Raw genomic sequence first — 23,242 nt, forward strand, 5'->3', positions numbered from 1 at the left:
CCATTGCACTCCAGTCTGGGCGACAGAGTGAGACTCCAACTCAAAAAAAAAACAAAAAAAACCAGGCTTGGTAGCACGTGTCTGTAGTTCCAGCTACTCAGAAGGCTGAGGCAGAAGGATCACTGGAACCCAGAAGTTCAACACTGGGGTGGCCGTGAGCGTGCGTGCCACTGCACTCCAGCCTGGGCGAAGGAGTGAGACTCCAACTCAAAAACAACAACAAAAAACAAACAAATAAAAGCTTTAACAGTTTGACTTTAAAGACATAAGCTTGCTGACAACTTAAGTACAAAAAGTATTACAGAAGCAAAGCTTTATATATTAAAGCTTTTAGCAGAAATGATATTTAACCAATAGATTCAGACAAAATGAAAGCATTCTATTTTACCAATTTTTAACATTACTTAATAAGGATTGACGAGTTGGTGTTTTTAAAAAATACTGTTACTAAAATTTTTTTTAAAATACTGTTACTTTGAAATAATGGCATTTTGACATAACATCAGTAACTAATATTAATGGTACATTCATAGATATAACTATTTTTTGCAAACTAGATTGTTTATAGAATTTCTTTTGCATATTTCTTTCTACAAACCTTCCACATACCATGTTTGACATGCTCATACCATTTTTTTGACATGTTTGAACCTTTTGTTTTTGTCCTATACTTTCCTATTTTCAGATGACTATTCACTGCATTATAGGACAAAAATTTACCATACAATGTCCTTTCCTGGACAAAATTTTTTTTCTTAACTTTTTTCCAAAAGCATACTTTTACAACAATCTTTTTACATCTTTCCTTTGCTTTTTGGTTTCTTTATGTTTACCTTTTTAATAGATAACTTTTTATATTCATAATTTGAATTGAATTAACCTTTTAGTAACTTATTAGAGGTTAGGTGAATCGTCTAACTCTTGGAACACCCTTAACTCCCACTAGGAAGCAGGTTTCAGGAGAAAGAGGTTCAGTATGAGCACAAGGGCTAAAAACTTAGCTTCAATATTAATCAAGAAATTAATTTGGGCCCCTTTAGTCAGTGGCCATTATTGCTGGGCTAGGTGTTTCCCCTTCCCTTCGGGAGAGGCTGCACTGACTCTTCCAGTGGCCTTCTAGTCCTCAGATCAGACAAGGTCCTGGGAGCTTAGGCCATTGAGGACAGTTGTGCTTCAAGTGCCCAGAATGACTACATCCAAAGCAGCAAATATCATTCCCCTTAGCTGGTCTTTTTTTTTTTTTTTGATTTGGAGTCTCACTCTGTCACCCTGGCTGGAGTGCAGTGGCACACTCACGGCCACCCCAGCGTCGACCTGCTGGACTTTGGCAAACTTTCTGCCTCAACCTTCCAAGTAGCCAGAACTACAGGCATGTGCTACCACACCCGGCTAATTTTTTATTTACTATAGAGACGAGGTCTCGCCAAGTTGCCCGGGCTGGTCTTGAACCCACAGGCTCAGGCAGTCCACTCACCTCAGCCTCCCATAGTGCTGAGATTACAGGCTGAGCCATTGATCAGGGCCCAGCTGGTTGCTTTTTACTGGGTCTCTGTTGGACGACTAGAGCTTTGCAATTGTGGCAACTGCCAATAGGTCTGCTTGCTTTTTGTCTTCCTGGTGCTGATCCTAGAGTCTTTTCTTTTTCCTTAATGTCTCAGTTGCTAAGGACTTTAGAAGTTTTCTGTAATTGGGAGTTTAGTATTTGTAGTCCTGAATCAAGCTTTTGGAGTTGGGTATTCTCCCATAGGATATAACCTTGTTTGCAAAGTAGTGAAATAAAGAAAAAATATGTCTCTATATATGCAACTTCTGACCATTTCCCTTCATGCCTGCAAAATGAATTTAATTGCCAAATGATATTAAAGCACAAAGCCCCATTTTTCCAAACCTCATTGTCTGCTAACTTGTATTGAGTTCAAACTTGATTACAATAATGTACTAACTCTTTTTGTTTAAACCATGTAATTCTAATTTGCTCCAATTTTTAAAAATCTGTCCAATTGGGGTGTCTGAGAGTACATAGCGAGTATTACCTATTTTATTATTCATGTTCCTTGAAAACCTGTAATTTTGCCTTTGAACACCTGCGCCCTTCATTCCTCACAGAAAAATTCTGAAACAAAATAATACCCAGAATTTTGCCTTTGAACACCTGTGTGATGCATTTTTCAAAGGAGAATTTTTAAAAATAAATAAAACCATAAACAGCGATGCCACGTGTCCCTGGAACCCTGATGGCTTCTTCCAAGCTGAGCATCCCCAGCTGTCCCTGAAGCTTCCCTCTGCTCCAGAAGTTTTCAGTGATGCCTTTGAAATGGCTGTTAAAACCCTTTTAGAGTGAACAGACCATGTAGATGTAAAATGATCTGTTCCTACTTATTTTTGATTATGAACAGACAAATTTGTTTAAAACCCTTTATATATAATAAATTATGGTCTTAGTTGTGAAGTGTGGACAATAAGATGAGAGTGATCAGGTCTTACGCTATGTGCCACAGAGTGTACCTAGTACTTCACCTGCCCTCTGGACCAAGTACCGGGCTTAGCAAGGAATGGCCAGTTCCCATGCCTCATTATGTCCCACAAACTGTTAAGTATTTAAAACTTTACCAGTCTTGTAAGAGGAGTGCTAGTCAGGCACAGCCAAAAGAACAAACAGTGGTGTTGTTTACACTGAGGGCTGCCCTATTTGGGGGGGCGCACATAAGGGCTGGTCACACATTATATGCCTCTGAGAGATTTTCCAACAGTTTTATAGGGACAAGCAGTTGATCATAATCTCAGACAAGACCTAAACCTTTAGAAACAGACTCACCTCTAATTAACCTGGCTGCTAGAATTTGTAAGCAGCAGTCTATTCAGTTGCTTAGTTACCAGAGGAATATTGCAAAATTATTTATCCAAGGTTAGTGTCAACTCGCACTGGGTTAACAAAAGACTAAGTAGCATATAAGAGAGATTTTTATGTTTCTTTACAGGTGGATTAGAATGAACTCCTTCGAAATCCATGATGAACATGGGCTAAGGAAGGGAGAGGGTGGGTCCCCTGCCTGGGAAAGAATTCAAGATAACTGGTGCATTTCACATACAAAGCAGGCACCTTTTGCACATCCTTGACAACAGAAAGACAGGAATTTTAACAGTGTTAAAGGGTCAGGAGAAACAAGATGTAGGAAACCAGACAGAGTAGCTTATGTTTGAAGATAGTGTATAGTGTATACGCAAGGTATAACTGGCAAGCAATCCCTACCTCTGGACAGCACTAGGGATTCTGGGTCAAAATGTGCTGCTTGCGAAGGGAGCTCCTATTGGCCGTGACTCTGCCAGTCATCTGCCAGCCTTTTATGTGTCTCGGTTTTCCCTCAGCATACTGAGAGCACTCAAGGGACCCCAGGACGCTGGGTCACCAGCCCTTATATGCGCCCACAAATGGGGCAGCCCTCAGGAACACTGGGAACCCCTTTCAGCTTCTAGGCAATCTGCCTCTAGGACCTTTTCCAACCCTCTGATCACCATTTCTGGGATCTGGTGTGGATTCAGGTCTACTGAGCGTCTGATCAAGCCTGGGGCCTTCCAGAGCCTGCAGAGTCCTTTATGACTAGAATGAAGAGCCTATGAGGCCCTTACATATCATGGGAGTTGATCCCTGACGCAAGTCCCTCAGTCACCTAGGGAGTCTGTTTGCACAGACCGAAGGGATGAGTGCCTCTTATCTTCGACTCAAACCGGAGTCTGGGTTCATAAAGATGGAATTCCCTATCCTCATGGGGGTTTTTGCCGCCTACATAAATACTACACAAACAAAAGGAGACAGCAGCACTTAAGAAAACATAAAACGACATAAAGGAAACGTGTACCAATCAAGTCTTTAAAATATGATGTGTCCTATCAAATACAGCATAACAAACCAGCTGGCTTTCTCAGCAAATTCAAATACAAACAAAAGGATATCCTAACAGAAGCACTAACGGGTCAGTTCAGCATTCCTCTGGTGCCTACAAAGTGGCCTCGAAGAGCCCAAGTGAGAAAGCTTCCCCCACCCGCTGCGTCCAGAGTTAGCTTACCGAATAAGCGTATCTGCTTTACAAGATTGGGTAACCGGCAAGGCCTCTTTCTTACCTGTTCATCAAGGGCTGGTCCTGGTCAGCGGGACTCCTTTCCGGAGAGTCTCCACAGCACCTATTGGCTCTGGCAGCTGCGAGGGCGTCTCTATCATGAGATTGTCGATCAAGGTCCTGCGAAAGCTCGGCTGCTCCCCTTGATACCAATAAATCAAAGAGGCAGGAAGCTGGTAGAAAGAAGTTTATTTCTGAGTTTGGATCCAGGAAGTAGAACCAGACTCTTGGTCTTTCTAAAATGGTTCTGCTCACCCTCCAGACTTTTATAGTTCACTTTGCAAATCCCTATTTAGTAAATCCCTATTGTCGGTACTATACATTAGCCTCGTGACCAGCAGAGCATTGTACGGAACTTAAGTTGCAGCTGCATTTTACATTTAGATAGTGACATTGAGAGTAAAGAAAGTTTACAAAGCCTAAGACATCATGTATTGCAAACGTTATGCAAATCACAAGACTTAGGATTACATTGATAATATATAGTTCAAAGGGAGTAAATAGGGATTTACGTCTTTGGGCACAGTCTGCAGGGATGTCAAGGATCTCTTGAAGCTACTTACTGGGAATGCATAGAAGACAAGGGGTCTCTCAGTAATGTGCTCAGGAATGTGCAGGAATGCTTGAATCTCTACCATGCCCTTCTCTAGGAGCTGTGGCAGTATGGAGGGACTTTAGTGAGTCTCTATATCACAGCCTTAGCCTTCCAAGTAGCAGGAACTACAGGTGCATGCTGCCACACCCACCTAATTTTTCGATTTATTGTAGAGTTGAGATCTCGCCAAGTTGCCCAGGCTGTTTTCCAACCTGTGTGCTCAAGCAATCCCCTCACCTCAGCTTCCCAAAGTGCTGGAATTACAGACTTGAGCCACTGTGCCCAGCCAGTAAAATATGGAATCGTACTGGGTTTGCCTTCTTTTTTCAGTCTTATTTTAAACATTTTTACTGGTCAGTAAATATTATGTTCTCATTCCAGCTGTTAACTTACTTTCTCCTCCTTTGTTTAATGCATACTGTTAACTTACTGTCTCCTCCTGTGTTTAATGCCAACTATGTTCTGTAGTTTTTCACATGTAGTAATATATGTATTTAGCAATGATATGCACTTACTGTGTTCCAGACATTGTTCTGTGTACTTTATATATATACATTACCTCATTTGCTCCTCACAACTCTGTGAGGTAAATGCTATTATAATCCCCACTTTATGAATGAAGAAAACAGGGTATAGAAAGGTCAAATAACTTGCCCCAGGCATTTTTGGTTCCAGAGTGCAGTCCCTTAACTATTAAATCATGTTGCTTCTCAAAACTCAAGTGGGCCCTTAATGTCATACTGTAGTCATACTTACAATTCCCTAGTTCATTTACTCTCCCCCTCTCTTAGATACTGTCATTTCACCTCAGAACCTCGTATCCTCGAACCCCAAAAGTATCTACCTACCTGCATTCATACAAAGTTATTCTACCTTATCACAAAGAGTAAAAGCCAACCCCTCCATTTTGTGCACTAGATTTTATCCCCTCACCCCTATTCACAGACATCTTTTTGGGTAAATCTCCCATTTTGTCCCTCATTAGTTTTTTCTTTCCTACTGATTGTCTCCTATTTTAAAACATCTTCTGTATGATGCACACTTGGTGAACTGTTGACAGGTGTTGAGTCTAGGTGGAAAATGTATGGGTGTTAATTGTATCCTTTGAATTTTTCTGTAAGCGTATAATTTTCCTAAGAAAAAAATTTCCTAATGCAGCTTCCCTCTTCTGCTGGCACCTCATTCCTTTTCTTCCTAAACTTCTAAAAAAAATAAATAAACCTTCCTAAAACTTCTCAGAATTTTTGGTATTCACTCTCTGATCACTCTCCTCCCTTTTTATCTTGGACCCCACTCCAGTCAGGCTTTTGTACCCCCTCCCCCATGAAACTTCTTAATGAGATAGTTACTGACAGTATCCACATTGCTAGGTGTAATGATTAAATTCTCAGTGCAGTTTATTTGACATGTCAGAAACATGTGATGCAGTTGATCACACCCTTCTTTGTGAAACACATCCTTAGTCCCTTGCTTAACATGTTCATAATCTCTTGCTACCCAGAATATGGTCTGAGTAGTATCTTTACCACCTGGGAGCCTTTTGGAAGTGCTAAATTTTAGACACCACCCCAGATCCACTGAATCAGAGTCTACATTTTAACAAGATCCCAGTTAGATACCGAAGTCTTCCAGTAGGGGGATCTTGGTGGGACCTCCAAACATGTTAGTTTAAAATATTTCCCAGTGGGACCTCCAGAATGTTAGGTCAGACCTGCCGGACTGGGGTTGTGCAATCTAGCACCACGTGAAAGATGCAAAGAATTGCACAGAAGTTAGATTGGAAAATATAGTTTATTTATAAAATAAATTATATAGGAGATTCGCCTCCTCGAGGTAGTGGAGGGGACCAAAGCTAGGAAGCTTGGCAACTATGGCTCAAGGAGCCACGTGGTCAGACCATAGCTTAGCAAAGCAATAGCGAATGGCTGCTCAAGGTTGAATGCTTTTAAATATTCCTCTTGATTGGGGCAGGTCATTAAGGTGGTTGGGTGGTGATCTGTTCCACGTCATCACAGAAGGGACAGGTAGGTACAGGTACTGATGACAAGTGATGGGCAGTAGGTAGATGGGTGGGCCATGACTGCTGCCATTGTGATGGCATCTGTGTCATGAAGGGCTAATTAGGTTAACTTAGGTCTTATCAGTGGAGGCAAATACTGGAAATAGAAAAGCTAATTAGTATAAAACAAGCTGGGGAAGAGGTTGTAAAAAAATTATCAATAGCTACCTCTGAGAAACCAGTTCTATCCTTGGCTAGTGAGAGGGAAAAGTGAACTGCTAGAAAAACATGACAACTAGGCAGTGTTAAAATGGCTGCTCTTTGGCTATATTAACTTCATGTTATATCTTTTCAGTCCCCAAATGATTTACATTTATTTATTTTTTTCCCAAGTTGGAGTCTCTCTGCGATGCTCAGGCTGGTGTGCAGTGGCACACTTACGGCCACCCCACTGATGACCTGCTGGACTCAGGAGATCCTTCCGCCTCAGCCATTCAAGTAGCCAGAACTACAGGCACACGCTACTATGCCCAGCTATTTTTTTTTTATTTATTGCAGAGATGAGGTCTCACCAAGTTGCCCAGGCTGTTCTCAAACCCGTGACCTCAGGCAGTCCTCACCTTGGCCTTCCAAAGTGCTGGAACCACAGACTTGAGCCATGGCACCTGGCCTATATTTATATTAAAGTATGAGAAATAGTGCTTTAAAGCATATTCTCCTGATTGTCCTGCTCACTACTACTTCTCAGCTGCTGCCTTGGTGATCTCATACAGTTTCATGGTTTGAAAAAATCATTTAAATACCAAATCTGTGCCAGTCTCCAGCCAAAGTATTTCCTGTACACTCCAGACTCTTATATTCAGCTGCTCAACAATTTCCTCCTGATTGTTTAACGGGCACCTCAGTTTAATGTCTGAGCTCCTGATCTTTTTTGTCAAGCCCGCTGTTCCTACATTCTGTTGATCTCAGTAACTGGCAGCTCTGTTCTTTCTCACATTTTATAACAATCCTTTACCTCCTCTCATTTATTCTCACCAAATAACCAATCATCAGTTCTTTCAGGCTCTACCTTTAAATTCAGGATCTTACAACTTCTTGTCACTTATTTTGCTGTCGCCCTGATTCAAACCACCATTATCTCTTGCCTGAAGCACTGCCTGTCATTCTGCTTTCACCCTTGCCCATCAACAGTTTATTCTCTACACAGCAGCAGTTAAAACTTAGGTTATGTTACTTCTCTGTTCATTCAGTGTCCACATTTCCTTAGAATAAAAACTGAAGTCCTTACAATAGGCCTTTCTCAGTGTGGTCACTACCCCTGTCCCCACCCAACCCTGATTTTTCTGTTACCCCTCAATTCGCCTACTACTCTTTTCCCTCCAGCTCAGCCGTCCCCAACCTTTTTGGCATCAGGAACTAATTTCATGGAAGACAGTTTTTCCACGAATTGAGGATGAGGGGGTGCGTGCATTAGCAGTCAAACCTCACTGCTTAATGTTAATCTGTATTTGTGGCCACTCTCCAGCACTAGCTTTACCACCTTAGCTCTACCTCAGATTATCAAGTATTTGATTCTAATAAGGAGCACACAAGCTAGGTTCCTCACATTCACAATTTACAATAGGGTTCACCCTCCTAATGCCACCACTGATGTGACAGAAGGCAGAGCTCAGGCAGTGATGCGAGCAATAGGGAATGGCTATAAATCAGATGAAGCTTTGGTCCCACTCACCTCCTCTGTGCAGCCCAGTTTCTTACAGGCCATGGGCCAGTACCGGTCTGTGGCCTGGTGTTTGGGGAACCCTGCCCTAGCTTACCCTGTTTCTGGCCACACTTTGCCTTCTTGCTTCTCAGAAGGTGGGAGGCACATGCCTGCTATAGGGCTTTGCCTATGCTAGTCCCTCTTCCTGGTCTGTTTTTATCCTATATCTGCATACTCTTTCCCTCATTTCTTTGGAGTCTTTACTGAAAATATCCTTTGAAAAGAGGTCCTTCCTAGCCCAAAATTATAACCCCTTGCAACTCAGCATTCCCTGTTCCCTGCCCTACCTAGTTTTTCTTCCCACTTAGAGTTATCAGTAGGTGCATTGGTGGTATAGTGGTGAGCATAGCTGCCTTCCCTTAGAGTTATCATTATGTGTTATATTGTATGTTTTATTTTCTGTCTTCTTCACTAACGTATAAGTACCCTGAATATAGGGATTTCCTTATCTCCAAGAACAAATTGTTGCTTAGCACTTAATGGACAAGTGCTAAGTAAATGAAAGAAATAACCCATCAAGATGAACATTTTTGCCTGAGCCCAGGGAGTCAAGACCAACCTGGGCAACTTGGTGAGCCCTCGTCTCTACAATAAATCAAAAAATTAGCTAGGCGTAGTGGCGTGCACCTGTAGTTCCAGCTTCTTGGAAAGTTTAGGGAGAAGGAAAACCTGAGCCCAGCAGGTCAAGGCTTCAGTGGCCGTGAGTGTGCCACTGTACTCCAGCCTGGGCGACAGAGTGAGACTCCAACTAAGGAAAAAACAAAACAAAACATTATTATCTTTATATTACAGATTAGGAATCCAGAGCTTCAAGAGATACATCATGTACCTAAGGTCATATGACCAGTAAGTAGCAGCAGATGGAACTAAAACCCAAATCTCTGTATTCAGAACTCATTACCTGCCCTCTGTGCCTCTCTGACCATGTTGCTTAAATTCTCTGGGCTCTGATTTTTCCCATCTGCATAATTAGAATTACTGCCTTTTTGCCTGCCTCACAAATATTTGTTTATACATACGAAAAGGGTGGTGGTCATTCTGTGTTTCCTTACAGTTTTATAGTTTTTGTTTTTAGTTTTAGGACTATGGATCCACTTCAAACTAACTTTTGTGTCTGGTCTGAAGTAAAGGTTGAGTTTTTGTTTTGGGCTTTCTTTTTTTGGACCCATATGGATATTCAGTTGTTTTAGCAATATTGATTGGAAAAAACTATCCTTTCCATATTGAGTTACTTTGCTCTTAAAAATATACAGATATCATGCTTCTGGGCTTTTGTGTTTGGGCTTTTGTGAATGTTTGGAATGAACTTTTTTGTGTGTGTGTCGGGCCTCACTCTTACCCATTCATGATCACAGCTCACCACAGACTCGAACTTCTGGGCTCAGCCTCCTGAATAACTGGTACTATAGGTGCATACCACTTTACTGCCTAATTTTTTCGTTTTTTGCAGAGATGAGGTCTCACTATGTTCCCCCATCTGATCTTGAACTCCTGGGCTCCAGCAGTACATCCACCTTGGCTTCCCAAAGTGCTGGGATTATAGGTGTGAGCCACCACGCCTGGCCTGAAATAAGCCTTAAAGAGAATAGGATGTTTTTTACTGTTCCATTAGTACTGTGATATTCCATGTTTATATACATTCCCATTTATTCTACTCAGACCAGTTTTCTTCTTAATAGCTATGATGAGAGTATTTTCCAAAGGGGCCCTCTCTGATGTATTTCCCAGCTAGGAAAGAGAAAAGACTTAGGAATATCATTTTTACATATTAGAAGACTCACTGGGCGCAGTAGCTTACAACTGTCATCCTAGCTCTTTGGAGGGCCAAGGCGAGAGGATCGCTTGAGCCCAGGAGGTCCAGACCAGCCTAGGCAACATAGTGAGACCTCGTTTCTACAAAAAAAAAAAAAAAACAAAAATAGCCAGGCATGGTGGCACACGCCTGCAATCCCAGCTTCTAAGAAAGCTGAGGCAGAAGGATCACTTGAGCCCAGAAGGTCAAGGCTGCAGTGAGCTGTGATCATGCCACTGCACTGTAGCTTGGGTGACAGAGTGAGAACCTGACTCAAAAAAAAAAAAAAAAATTCAATATTGTTAAGATGTTTATTCCTTTTAAATTGACCCCTTGACTGAGTTCAATCCTATCAAAATCTCAACAGGCTTTTGTTTATAGAGTTTGACAAGCTAACCCTTTAGGGTATATGTATATGCATACGGAAGTGAAATGGCTTGAAATTTATAGTCGACAATTGAAAAAGAAGAACAAATACAAAGAACTTCTACTGTTAGATTTCAAAACTTAACTATAAAGCCATAGTAATCAAGATAGTGTGGTATTGGCATAACAATAGATATAAATCAAAGAATAGGAATAGAAAGCTTAGAAATAAATACATATATCTGTAGTCATTTGAATTTTATTTTTACCAAGATGCCAAGGCAATTAACAGGGATAGTTATTTCAATTGGTGTTGCTGGAACAGCTGGTTACCAATATAGTAAACCATTAACCCTTATCTGACACAAGACCTGAAATGGATCAAAAATGTAAAACTAAAATCTAAAAATATAAAATTTGGGGGCCGGACATGGTAGTTCACACCCATAATTCCAGCACTTTGGGAGGCTGAGGCAGGAGGATTGCCTGAGCCCAGGAGTTTGAGATCAGCTGGACAACATAGCGAGATTTTTGTCTCTACAAAAAAAATAAAAATAAAAAAATCAACTTGGATGTAGTCTCAGCTACTTGGGGGACTGAGGTGGGAAGATTGCCTGAACCCCTGAGGTCAAGGCTGCAGTGAGCTGTGATTGTGCCACTGTACTCTAGCCTGGGCAACAGAGTGAAATACTGACTCAAAAAAATAGTAAAATAAAAATATTTCTACAAGAAATCAGGAGAAAATCTCTGTAGCCTAAAGATAGACAAGGATTACTTAGGACACAAAAAACAAGGACCATAAAAGTAAAATAGTTGATAAATTTGTAAAATTCAAAACAATTGCTCTTTGAAAGACAATTAAGAAAATAAAAACACAAGCCGGGCTCAGTGGCTCAGCCTGTAATCCCGCACCTTTGAGAGGCTGAGGTGAGTGGATTGCCTGAGCCCACAGGTTCGAGACCCGCCTGGGCAGCGAGACCTCAACTCTACAGTAAATCAGAAAATCAGCCGGGCGTGGTAGCGCATGCCTGTAATTCCGGCTACTTGGAAGGCTGAGGCGAAAGGATCGCCCAGCAGGTTGAGGCTGCGGTGGCCGGGAGCAGCCACTGCACTCCAGTCTGGGCGACAGAGTGAGACTCCAACTCAAAAAAAAAAGAAAGAAAAAAACACAAATTCTAGGAAGTCCTAGCTAAAGCAATAAAGCAAGAGAATGAAATCAGGGGTATCTAAATAGGAAAAGAGGAAGTTAAGCAATTTCTCTTTGTGGAAGATATGTTTCTATACCTTGAAAACCCTATGGGAGGCCGGACGTGGTGGCTCATGCCCATAATCTCAGCACTTTGGGAGGCCAAGGTGAGAGGATTGCCTGAGCCCACGGGTTTGAGACCAGCCTGGGCAACTTGGTGAGACTTCATCTCTACAATAAATCAAAAAATTAGCAGGAAGTGGTGGTGCATGCCTCTAGTTCCAGTTACTTGGAAGTCTGAGGTGGAAGGATCACCTGAGCCCAGCAGGTCGAGGCTGCAGTGGCCATGAGCATGCCACTGCACTCCAACCTAGGCAACAGAGTGAGATTTCAACTCAAAAAAAGAAAGAAAAAAAAAAACCCTATGGAATCTGTCAAAAGACTCCTTATGCTGATTGGTAAAGTCTTGGGTTATAAAATCAACATGCAGAAAGACAGTTGCATTTCTAGACACCGGCAACAAGCAGGCAGAGAACCAAATAAAAAGCAAAATCCCATTAGCAGTAGCCACACACACAAGCAAACTCTTTGTCAACCACCAGAGAAGTGAAAGACCTTTACAACAAGAACTACAAAATGTTGCTCAAAGAAATAAAGGTTGACACAAGGCAATGGAAAAACATTCCATGTTTATGGATTGTATAAATCAATATTGTCAAGATGTCCATCCTACCCAGGGCAATCTATAGATTTGATGCCATAGCTATCAAATTACCAACATCATTTTTCTCAGACCTGGAAAAGATAATACTGAAATTGATGTGGAAGCAAAAAAAGAATACAAATAGCCAAAACAATCCTCAGCAAAAGGAACAAAGAAGGTGATATCACACTCTCAGACTTTAAACTTTATTACAAGGCTACAGTAACTTAAACAGCCTAGTATTGACACAGGAATAGGCAAATAGACCAATGGAACAGGACAGAGATTCCAGAAGCAAAATCACAGACTCTCAACCAACTCATCTTCAACAAAGGCACCAATAGCAATCACTGTTGGGAAAAGAGAACATATTTAGCAAATCGTGTTGGGAAAACTGGCTGACCACATGCAGAAGAATGAAACTGGACCCATACCTATCACCATATACAAAAATCAACCCTAAACGAATCAAAGAACTAAACACAAAACCTCAAACTATAAAAATCCTAGGGCCAAGCACAATGGCTCATGCCTATAATCCCAGCACTTTGGAAGGCCAAAGTGAGAGGATTGCCTGAGCCTGTGGGTTCAAGACCAGCTTCCGCAACTTGGCGAGACCTCATCTCTACAATAAATCAAAAATGAGCAGGGCGTGGTAGTGTGTACCTGTAGTACTTCCAGCTACTTGAAAGGCTGAGGGGAAAGGATAACCTGAGCCCAGCAGGTCAAGGCTGCATTGGCCATGAGCGTGCCAGCCACTGCACTCCAGCCTGTGCGACAGAGTGAGACTCCAACTCAAAAAAAAAAAAAAAGAAGAAGAAAACATATGAAGAATAGGAAAGCATAGGAAACACCCTTTGTTTTTGTGACCAAGTTCCCAAAAGCGAGTGCCTCATTTAAAATAAAAAATAATAAAAGGCTTTTGAACAGCAAAGAAAACCATCAAGAGACTAAAGAGAGAATCCACAAATTGAGGAAAATAATTTGCAGATTATACACCTGAAAAAGACCTAACCAGGATTTATAAGGAACTCAAAGTGAAGGGAGAAAAAAAGTGGCAGAGGACATGAACAGACACTTCTCAACAAAGTGACATGACATGCAAGCAGCCAGGAGACATGAAAAAACTGCTCAGCCTCACTAATTATCAGAGAAATGCAAATCAAATCTACAATGAGATACCACCTAACTCTGGTAAGGATGACTATTATTAATAAGTCAAAAAACAACAGATACTGGTGTGGGTGGGGAGGAAAGGGAATGCTTCTACACTGGTGGTGGGAGTAATTCAACCTTTATGGAATGCAGTGTGGTGATTCCTAAAAGAACTAAAAATTGACATTCCATACGATCCAGCAGTCCCTCTCCTAGAAATATACTTGAAGGAAAAGAAATCGTTCTATGTAAAAGACATGTGCAAGTGCACGTTTATATTGTATAGTAAAAACATGGAACCAACTCTTCTGCCGATTGAAAGTGAAATGGGCAAAGAAAATGTGGTACATATACATAACGCAATATTAACGCAGCCATAAAGAACAAAATCATGGACTTCACAGCAAATTGTGTGGAGTAAGAGACTGTAATACTGAGTGAGCTATCAGAAACAAAGAACTGGACACCACATGTTCTTACTCATAAAAGGCCCCTGAACATTAGTTACATTAGCACAGGGGAAGAATAAGTAGTCACTGGGCACTGCTAGGGGAGGGAGGGAGGCAAGGAGGCTAGGGGGCATGGCGACAACACAGAGGGTCCAAAGTCTACTACCGGGGGAGTGAGAGCCAGTTAGAAGTCTAAACTTCACCTGCATTCAGCCTACTTAGGCAGTTAATCCTCACTTATACCCTACATCTTTATAATAAAATAAAAAGTTTTAAAGTAAATAAAAATAATATAAAATGGACAAAAAAGCAAGGACCATAAAAGCAAAGCACTTAATAAATTTATAAAATCAAAACTATTGCTATTTGAAAGACAGCAAAGAAAATAGAAACACAAGCTACACACTTGGAGAAAATGCTTGTAAAACACATTATCTGATAAAAGACTTGCATCCAAAGTATATAAAGAACTCTTACAACTCAATAATATGATATATGACCCAGTGGGGAAAAATTGGCAAAAGATTTGAACACTTTATTAAAGAAGACACATGAATGGCAAATAAGTATATGCAAAGACATCCAACATTTTTAGACATTAGGAAAAGGCAAATTAAAACTAGAGTAATAGCCAGGTACTGTGGCCCGCACTAACGGCTCAACTACTTTGGAAGTTGATGTGGTAGGATTACTTGAGCCTAGGAGTTTGAGTCCAGCCTGGGCAACATAGTGAGACCCCATCTCTATTTACTACAAGGCAAGTACTCCACACCAACTAAATACTTATAATACTTATAATCAGAACCAGCAATACCAAATTTTGCCAAGAATGAAAAACAACTGAAGCTCTCATACGTTGCTGGTAAGAATTTTCGGTGATATGACCATTTAGGGTAACAGTTTGGCAGTTTCTTTTTTGAGGGGAGGGTCTCACTCTGTTGCCCAGGCTGGAGTGCAGTGGCACGCTCATGGCCACCGCAGCCTCTACTTGCTGGGCTCAGGTGATCCTTCTGCCTCAGCCTTTCAAGAAGCTGGAACCACAGGCATGTGCCACTATGCCTGGCTAATTTTTTGATTTATTGTAGAGACAAGGTCTTACCAAGTTGCCTAGACTGGTCTCCAACCCCTGGACTCAGGCAATCCTCACACCTCTGTCCCCAAAGTTCTGAGATTACAGGTGTGAACCACTGCACTCGCCTGTCAGTTTCTTTTAAACTTACTATATGAGCAATAGTAATCCTACCTAATTACCCAAAAGAAGTGAAAACACGAGTGGACAACAGAGACTTGTATATGAGTGTTTATAGTATCTTATTCATAATTGCCACAAACCTGGAACAACCCAAGGGTAAAAAGAAACCTATTAAGAGATTGATGTTCATTTGGTTAGTAGTGTGTTTTTTCTTTCCTAGTACTTTTGTAACCTGTAACACTCTCTTTACTATCTTAAAACAGGTAAGAGAGAGGTCCAATCTAGTTCTAAACAATGGATTGACTTATTCTTCTCTTCCCTACCCCTAACCAGTTATGTGTTGGTTGGGGGTTTTTAGGGGGTGAGGAGTGTTGCTGTCTTCCATTGTAACTGGTTGGTACTTAGGAAATGATGTTTTAGTGTCAGCCTATACATAATTATTTAGGGTAGTGATTACTCTGAAACATGCTATTATGTAGGGATTGGATTACATAAGTATACGGTTGTGTTTTTTCAGGTTGCAACTATATGCACCTTGGCCTGTAATAGATTTATGCTATTCAACTTTTACTCTGGTTGTTTTACTAGCTCAGCAGTTATAACTTGTTAATTTTCTAGCATATTCTTTGTCAGAAAATTTCTCTCTTCAACCTTCCAGTCACATTTCTATCTACTTTATTCTTGTTATATTTCTTTGCATCAAATTTGTTGGAAGGATTGACACCATCTATCCATCAAGAACACCTTTATCTTCCTATCTTTTAACTTCAGTATGCCTGCATATTTTTATATGGCTAAACCCATTTGGTTGTGTTTTTGTTTGTTTTGTTTTTAAAGCTAAAAGGAGAAAGACCTGAAGACTAGAACCTTTGCTGTGCACTAGATCCCAGGTCTCTGATTGCAGGTCCTAGCTCCACCACCACCACCACCATCATCTTTTATTCCCCTCTCTCTCTACTGGAAACAAGGTCTCCCCATCTTGAAAAAGTTTTTGATATGGGGCCCAATTATCTCCACCTGTTTTTGCCTTTCTGTATCACTGCAGAACTTTTCAAGCAGATGAGACTTACAACTGACATCACATTTTCTTTGAATGGAAGAGTGGCAGTATGATGTAGAACAATGGGCCTAAAGTCATGATGAGATCATTTTCAATTGTAGTAAATGCTGTGAAGGAAATAAACAGTGTGAGATGAGAGAGTAATTGAAGGACAAAGGGTTACTTTGAAGAAATAATTTTAAATGAAAGTTTTGTCTAAAAGATTAGTTTTAAAATCCAGATGTCTGGAAGAATGAGGAAATTTAAATGAAGATGAGAGAGTGAATAATCTCAATTATTTGGAAATCTTTCCTTTTTAACAGTGTTTAATTACATAATTTTGATTATATTATTTGGACTTTAAATTCTCATTTTAAGGCAAAACTTACTTCCTGTTGGTCACTATCAGATTTCAGAAGTGTCATATAGCTATTCTCTCCAGTACTATTTGAAGAAAAAGAACCTTGACTAGGACATTATATGCATCTCATTGTATTTGATTCAACAGACATGTATTGAATACTTACCACACATGCCAGACACTGTGCTAGGAACTGAGGATAAACAGAAATAAACTAGACATAGCCCTTTCCTTCAATGAATGCAACTGAAGCCATTTTTAAGGGTAACATAGATTATTTAAATTTATCACTGATGTTAAAATGTTCCACTGTGGCCATCATAGAGGAAGTCTACTCCTTACTGGTTGTAACAAGGTATTTTTAGAATATATGGCATTCCTTTAAAAACAGTTTTAATTTATCAAACAAACTTTCATATTCTAGTAGAGTTTACATTCTAAATAGAAAGCAAACATAGGCATATAAAAAACCATGAGCTGTTATGATAGTTACTACGTAAGTTGAACATTGAAAGATCACTTTCAGTTGGATTAGTCATGGGAAAGCTTCACTCAGGAGTTAGAATTTATGTTCAGTCTTAAAGGATGACTATGAATGGGGCAAATAGAATGAAAGCTAATTTGGGGGATGAGTGCAGGAGGGGAGCATTGAACACAGAAGTGAGATTAAATCTCAAGGTTTATTTAAAGGACACGGATAAATAGGATTGACTGGAGTGCAAGGTTTGTATTGGTTACTAGTAAAAGATAAAGCAAAGTCTTTTATTACTAAAACAAGATTTTGACTGTACCATAAGAGTAATATGTTCCTATAACCTTAAATTCATTTACAGTCTCTTTTAATATTATGTAAAGAGTTTTCACAATGTATAGTTTTCAATTGTATCATGATTCTAAATAAGTCTCTATACCCCTAAATATGTTCTGTAGATTTTGAGGCCAGAGTCCTTTAGCCCTACTCAGGTTAAAATGATGTTTTGTTTTTCAGTTACTTACACGCCAAGTCAATCATCCACAGAGACCTCAAGAGTAATAGTATCCTTCCTGAAATTTGTCTGCGAAGTTTGAAAACATCCTGACTTTTTCTCCTGCATTTTGACTTCACATTATGTAAAAACAGTTTTCATGCTAAGTTCAACATACTGTAAAGAGAATTAATGGAGTTTGCATGCAGGTATAGGAGAGCAGAATACTATGGCCTGCTTTTGGTTTCTGAATGACTGAGTATTACAAGAAAATCTAACAAGTCTTTGCAATAGAAGAACTTTTTTGATTGCTTACTTATATTCTATTGACACTATAAAATTGGTAGTTTTGTAGCTATCATGATGCTAGTCTCTTTCAGCTCTCTGACCTTGTTCAGTGATAGCTGAGATAACTGAAGGCTCTGATACGTAACAATGAGGTGAGAAAAACATAATTTTCCTTGTTTATCCCTAAGCCCTGACTAAGATCCCATCTGCCAGCATCTTTATTCCAATGAAGAGCCTTTACAGCTTGGCCAGCAGTGCCTCAAGGATACCTGGGCCCACATTGTAAAATCTGATGGGAAAGTTTCAGATTCTCCCATAACCTTAAGAAAGCCTCATCCTAGCATATTTCAAGGCTGAAAAATCTTAAAACAGGACACATAGGCTAAATAGAGCTAATTATGTTTACAACATGTTTATTGCCTTTTAAAAGGAAATATGAATTACTATGCTTTTCAAAGTATTATGTTACATAATTATATAAATTAGTTACCTAAAATCTCCATAATGCTTGCTGTGATAGGAAAACGAGATCTATTATTTTCCTTTACTTACTACACCTCAGATATATTTCTTCATGAAGACCTCACAGTAAAAATAGGTGATTTTGGTCTAGCCACAGTGAAATCTCGATGGAGTGGGTCCCATCAGTTTGAACAGTTGTCTGGATCCATTTTGTGGATGGTAAGAATTGAGGCTATTTTTCCATTGATTAAATTTTTGGACCCTAAGATGCTGCTGAGTTACTAGAAAATCATTGAAGGTTTCAACTGTAGTATTCTCATAGTTCCCGGTACTCACAAAAATCAGTGTTCTTATTTTTTTATGTAAATAGATCTTAACTCTCTAAAAAAATTTTTAAAATATTATTAAACCAGTTTCAGTACCTTTCAAACAAAAACATATTTTTAAACTGTCTAAAATTTTATTCAGAATTGTGAGTTTAAAAGACTTTGTGTTCAAAATATTCTGTATACTTTTTTAAAAAACAGATATGAGCCAGGTGCAGTGGCTCATGCCTGTAATCCCAGCACTTTGGGAGGCAGAGGCGGGAGGATTGCCTGAGTCCAGGGGTTTGAAACCAGCCTGGGCAACTTGACAAGACTTATCTCTGCAATAAATAAAAAAACTTAGCCAGGCACGGTAGCATGCACCTGTGGTTCCAGCTACTGGGAAGGCTGAGGCAGAAGGATCACCTGAGCCCAGGAGGTTGAGGCTTTGGTGGTCATGAGGCTGCCACTGTACTCCAGCCTGGGCGACATAGCAAGACTCCAACTCAAAAAAACAAAAACAAAAACAGGTATGCCATTTAAGGCAGGTGTGATCAGCAGCCATCATTATATGGCTTTGCTAAAAGAACTGCTCCTTTTAACAGAGACAACTGCTTCACAGTCTTACTGAAGCCTAAATTGGAAAGTTACTTCCTTCAGACTAGAAAGAACCTTATAATTATGGAACAGCTGGAAAAGGAAAGACCAAAAAATGAGAGGTAGATTAGCAGTCAGCCTTGTGGGGCCTTGCATAGCCCTTTCTTTCTCTTTCTGTATTCTTGTGTTTGCTTTGTGAAAAAGAAGAAAGAGAAGTTCTAAAAGGAAGTGTAATTGCAGCAGACTGTGGAGAGGTCAGTCATAGAAATCATTCCGTAAGCCAGTGGTTCTTTCTGTCATCCTGTCTGAAGTGCAGTGGCACCATCATGGCTCACTGCAGCAGCCTCAACCCCCAGGGCTCAGGTGATCCTTTCACCTCGGACTCCCAAGTATCTGGGACTACAGGCACCATGCCCAGCTAATCTATTTGATTTTTTTGGAGATGAGGTCTTGTTATGTTGCCAAGACTGATCTCGAATTTCTGGGCTCAACTGATCCTCTCACCTTGGCCTTCCAAAGTGCTGGGATTACGGGTGTGAGCCACTGTAACTGGCCAACCAGTGGTTTTTAAAAGAATTCTTTATACCCTTTTAGAGGGTTCACAAGATCTTCCCTTTGTGAGAACGTATATTCTTCATATTTTTCTTTAACAAAACAACAGACTGAATGCAAAAACAAATATGAGACTCCATCTGACTGCTATTAGGGCAGACACTGAAGAGAGCTGCAGGCCAGGCATGGTGGCTTGTGCCTGTAGTCCCAACTTTTGGGAGACCAAGGTGGGAGGATTGCTTGAGACCAGGAGTTTGAGACCAGCCTGGGCAACATAGTGAGACCCTGTCTCTTAAAAAAAGAGGAAGAGAATTATGTACTATTGTTCTTACTAAACTTTGTTTTTGAAAATATTTTTTGTTTAAAATGGATAATCTGTGTTTAATCTCCTGGATATTGTTTTAGTATTTAAATGAATCAATAAATATCTTAATGTCTCAGTTAAGTTTTAATATGATATGCATCCACAGATAAAATCCACATAAACAAAAGCTCTTTAGGGTCCTTAATAACTTTTAAGACTGAAAAATAGTCCTGAGACCAAAGAGTTTGAAAACCACAGCTCTAAGCCAAATACATGGTATCTTGAAAATCTTAGTGCAATTTTAAGCTTTAAACAACTTGAATCCGCACTAAGACTTTTGAGACACCTAATAAAAACAGAAAAGTTGCAAGGAATTGTGAAGCCACATTTTCTTGAATTTTCTGAACTGTATGTAGAAAATCTGAAGAAGAACTGTACAAGGCAGGATTCTGAGTTCACCAGAATAAGTCTAGGGTTAAATTGAGCTGTGATTTCTTGTAACAATAAGTGGAATTAGGGCAAGTGGCAAGGTGAAATAGGGGACATTGGACTTAGAGTTAGGAGACATGTATTCTAGTACTTTGGCCGTTAACCTCGTTTCTTAACCTCTAAGTCTCTTCATCTGAATTATTGGGTTGGACTAGTAGATTTCTGATACCCTTTCTATTTTTAAGATTCAGTAATTGGAGTTAGCTAGCTTTTTTCATTCTTTAATATATGTTTCACTGTTTTAATTAATAGTTATAAATGGTAGGCAAATTAATAACTATAATCTGGATCTCAGACACCTTTATGGCACACTCCTTGTAACAAAGATGACAGTGTGTCCTAAAAGATGGAGAAAAACAGATTTTAAGTGCTGAAATTGCAAAGCCTAAAATTATAAAGAAACAGTTGTCACATGTTTTAAAGGTGTGTTTATTTTAACTACTGTGGGAGAGATAGGCTCAATCATGTCTCCAGGTTTCTCCTTACTTTAAAAAAAAAGCCTTAGTTTATGTAGTTTGTAGATTATTATGCTTGAAGTTTTATATTTTCTTCCAATTGCTTTTTTTTAACTGATCCCTGCTTAGATGGGCTAATCCTTTATTCTACCGTGCTGAGTTTTAAGACTAGAGAATAGCTAGTAGTACCCTTTATTATTAAATAAATCCTGAGTTGATGCTGCCTTCAGAAACAACTATGGAACATTCATTAATTAGGAGAGAACAGTTTGATCAACACTAAGGTTATGTGGTCCTCTGAATTATTTACAGTGGTCTTCTCAACTTTGTTTTATTTATATCCTAGCGGAGAAAGAAACCTTTGTAAATTTTTTTACAAAATGAATCACTGAATTGAGGTTTAGTCATGCATTTCTTGTAAATAGGTGACATGCAACTTTCCACTAAGCTATCTACCAACAACAGTGAAATAAAGCTAAATTCTAAAAAGACCATTCTTCATCTGATTTGTACTCTGTCCCTCACAAAAATTGGTTCAGGCTTTGAAAATTTTGTCTGTATCACAACCAGCCCCTCAGTATTCTGACTTATTCATTACATTGCAGTTGTATATGATTTATTTTGAACTGTTACTAAAAGCAAGTATCAACAAAATATATGACAAAAGCAAGTGGCTACAACTTCATCCTCTACACCATCTTCTCACTGTCTTCAGGATCTCCCACAGAACCAGTGATTCTCAGCTTTGGTTGGACATTAGAATCATCTGGGGAGCTTTAAAGCTGAGTCATGTTTGAGTCCCACCCTGAGACTCTAAAGTGACATTATTGGATGTTGAGAGGTTTAAGGCTCCACAGGTGATTGTGATTTGCAGCTGTTGCTTAGTGCCATTATTGCCCGTCCTTGTGAGATACCTACCTTACCCAGACCAATAACCAAGAATCTTGTTCCAGGTCTTGCATCCATTTTTTTCAGAGTTAGTACTGCTTTTTGCTGTCACATTAATATTTTCACAAAATCTTCATTATTGCGGTTTCATCATTTCCTTCCAAATGAAATAATAAGAAGATGCAAGGTGAAGAAGTCTTTTAAGCTAATATGTAACCAACCATTTGTTGTATTTCATGTAAATAAGAAATCTAAATATGCAATACAATGACTGTGAAATGTATAAAAATGTAGCACATATGATTCAGTGTGTGTATTGCCCAAGAAGCAGCAGCCAAAATATTCTTTGTACTGTCTTTTACTAAATCTACTTGGTGTCTATTGCTTTTGGTAATAAAGCATTCATGGCATGTTTATACCATATGCTTATTCCATGGCTTAGAAGGGATTTTAAATTTATCAGTCTTGAAATTCTATCATTATTTTCTAAGGTGCCCTGAGATGAGGAAACTTATTTGTACCAATAAGAAAAGTTAAATTCTAAAACAATTATTATGGTACTTGTGCTGCCTCCAAGCATCCTATAACCACAGGTCTAGTATTTCTTTGCTGATTGGAATAGGAAGTGGGAACTGATTCTAATAGGGTAAGTCATGGGAAGAAGTCAAGTGACAACGATGGTATTTGGGTACAGAAAGAGGGTGACCAAGCCGGGCTCGGTGACTCAGCCTGTAATCCCGCGCCTTGGGAGGCTGAGGTGAGTGGATTGCCTGAGCCCACAGGTTCAAGACCCACCTGGGCAACTTGGTGAGACCTCATCTCTACAATAAATAAAAAATTAGCCGGGCGTGATAGCACGCGCCTGTAACTCCGGCTACTTGGAAGGCTGAGGCGGAAGAATCGCCGGAGCCCAGCAGGTCGAGGCTGCGGTGACCGGGAGCCGCCACTGCACTCCAGTCTGGGTGACAGAGTAAGACTCCAACTCAAAAAAAGAAAGAAAGAAAGAAAGAGGGTGCAGAGTTTATAGAGCAAAGTTCTTTTTCCTTCATCTTTATTTATTTATTTGTTTGTTTGTTTGAGTTGGAGTCTCACTCCGTCACCCAGGCTAGAGTGCAGTGGCATGTTCATGGCCATCCCAGCATCGACCCTGCTGGGCTCCTGTGATCCTTCCGCCTCAGCCTTCCAAGTAGCCAGAACTATAAGCACGCGCTTCCCTGCCCAGT

General features: G+C 39.9%; 1 protein-coding gene across 1 annotated transcript in view; it reads left to right on the plus strand.

Moving 5' to 3' along the window:
- The window catches only part of BRAF (B-Raf proto-oncogene, serine/threonine kinase), a 151,702-nt gene that overhangs the window by 103,918 nt on the left and 24,542 nt on the right, over window positions 1-23,242 (plus strand). The window contains exons 13-14 of the mRNA XM_008068634.2: window positions 17,703-17,749; window positions 18,530-18,648. Of these exons, the coding sequence (XP_008066825.2) occupies window positions 17,703-17,749; window positions 18,530-18,648 (166 nt within the window). The remainder of the gene's footprint in view (window positions 1-17,702; window positions 17,750-18,529; window positions 18,649-23,242) is intronic.

The sequence above is a fragment of the Carlito syrichta genome, unplaced genomic scaffold (assembly GCF_000164805.1).
Source record: "Carlito syrichta isolate Samal-C Ts95f unplaced genomic scaffold, Tarsius_syrichta-2.0.1 Scaffold311381, whole genome shotgun sequence".
NCBI lineage: Eukaryota > Metazoa > Chordata > Mammalia > Primates > Tarsiidae > Carlito > Carlito syrichta.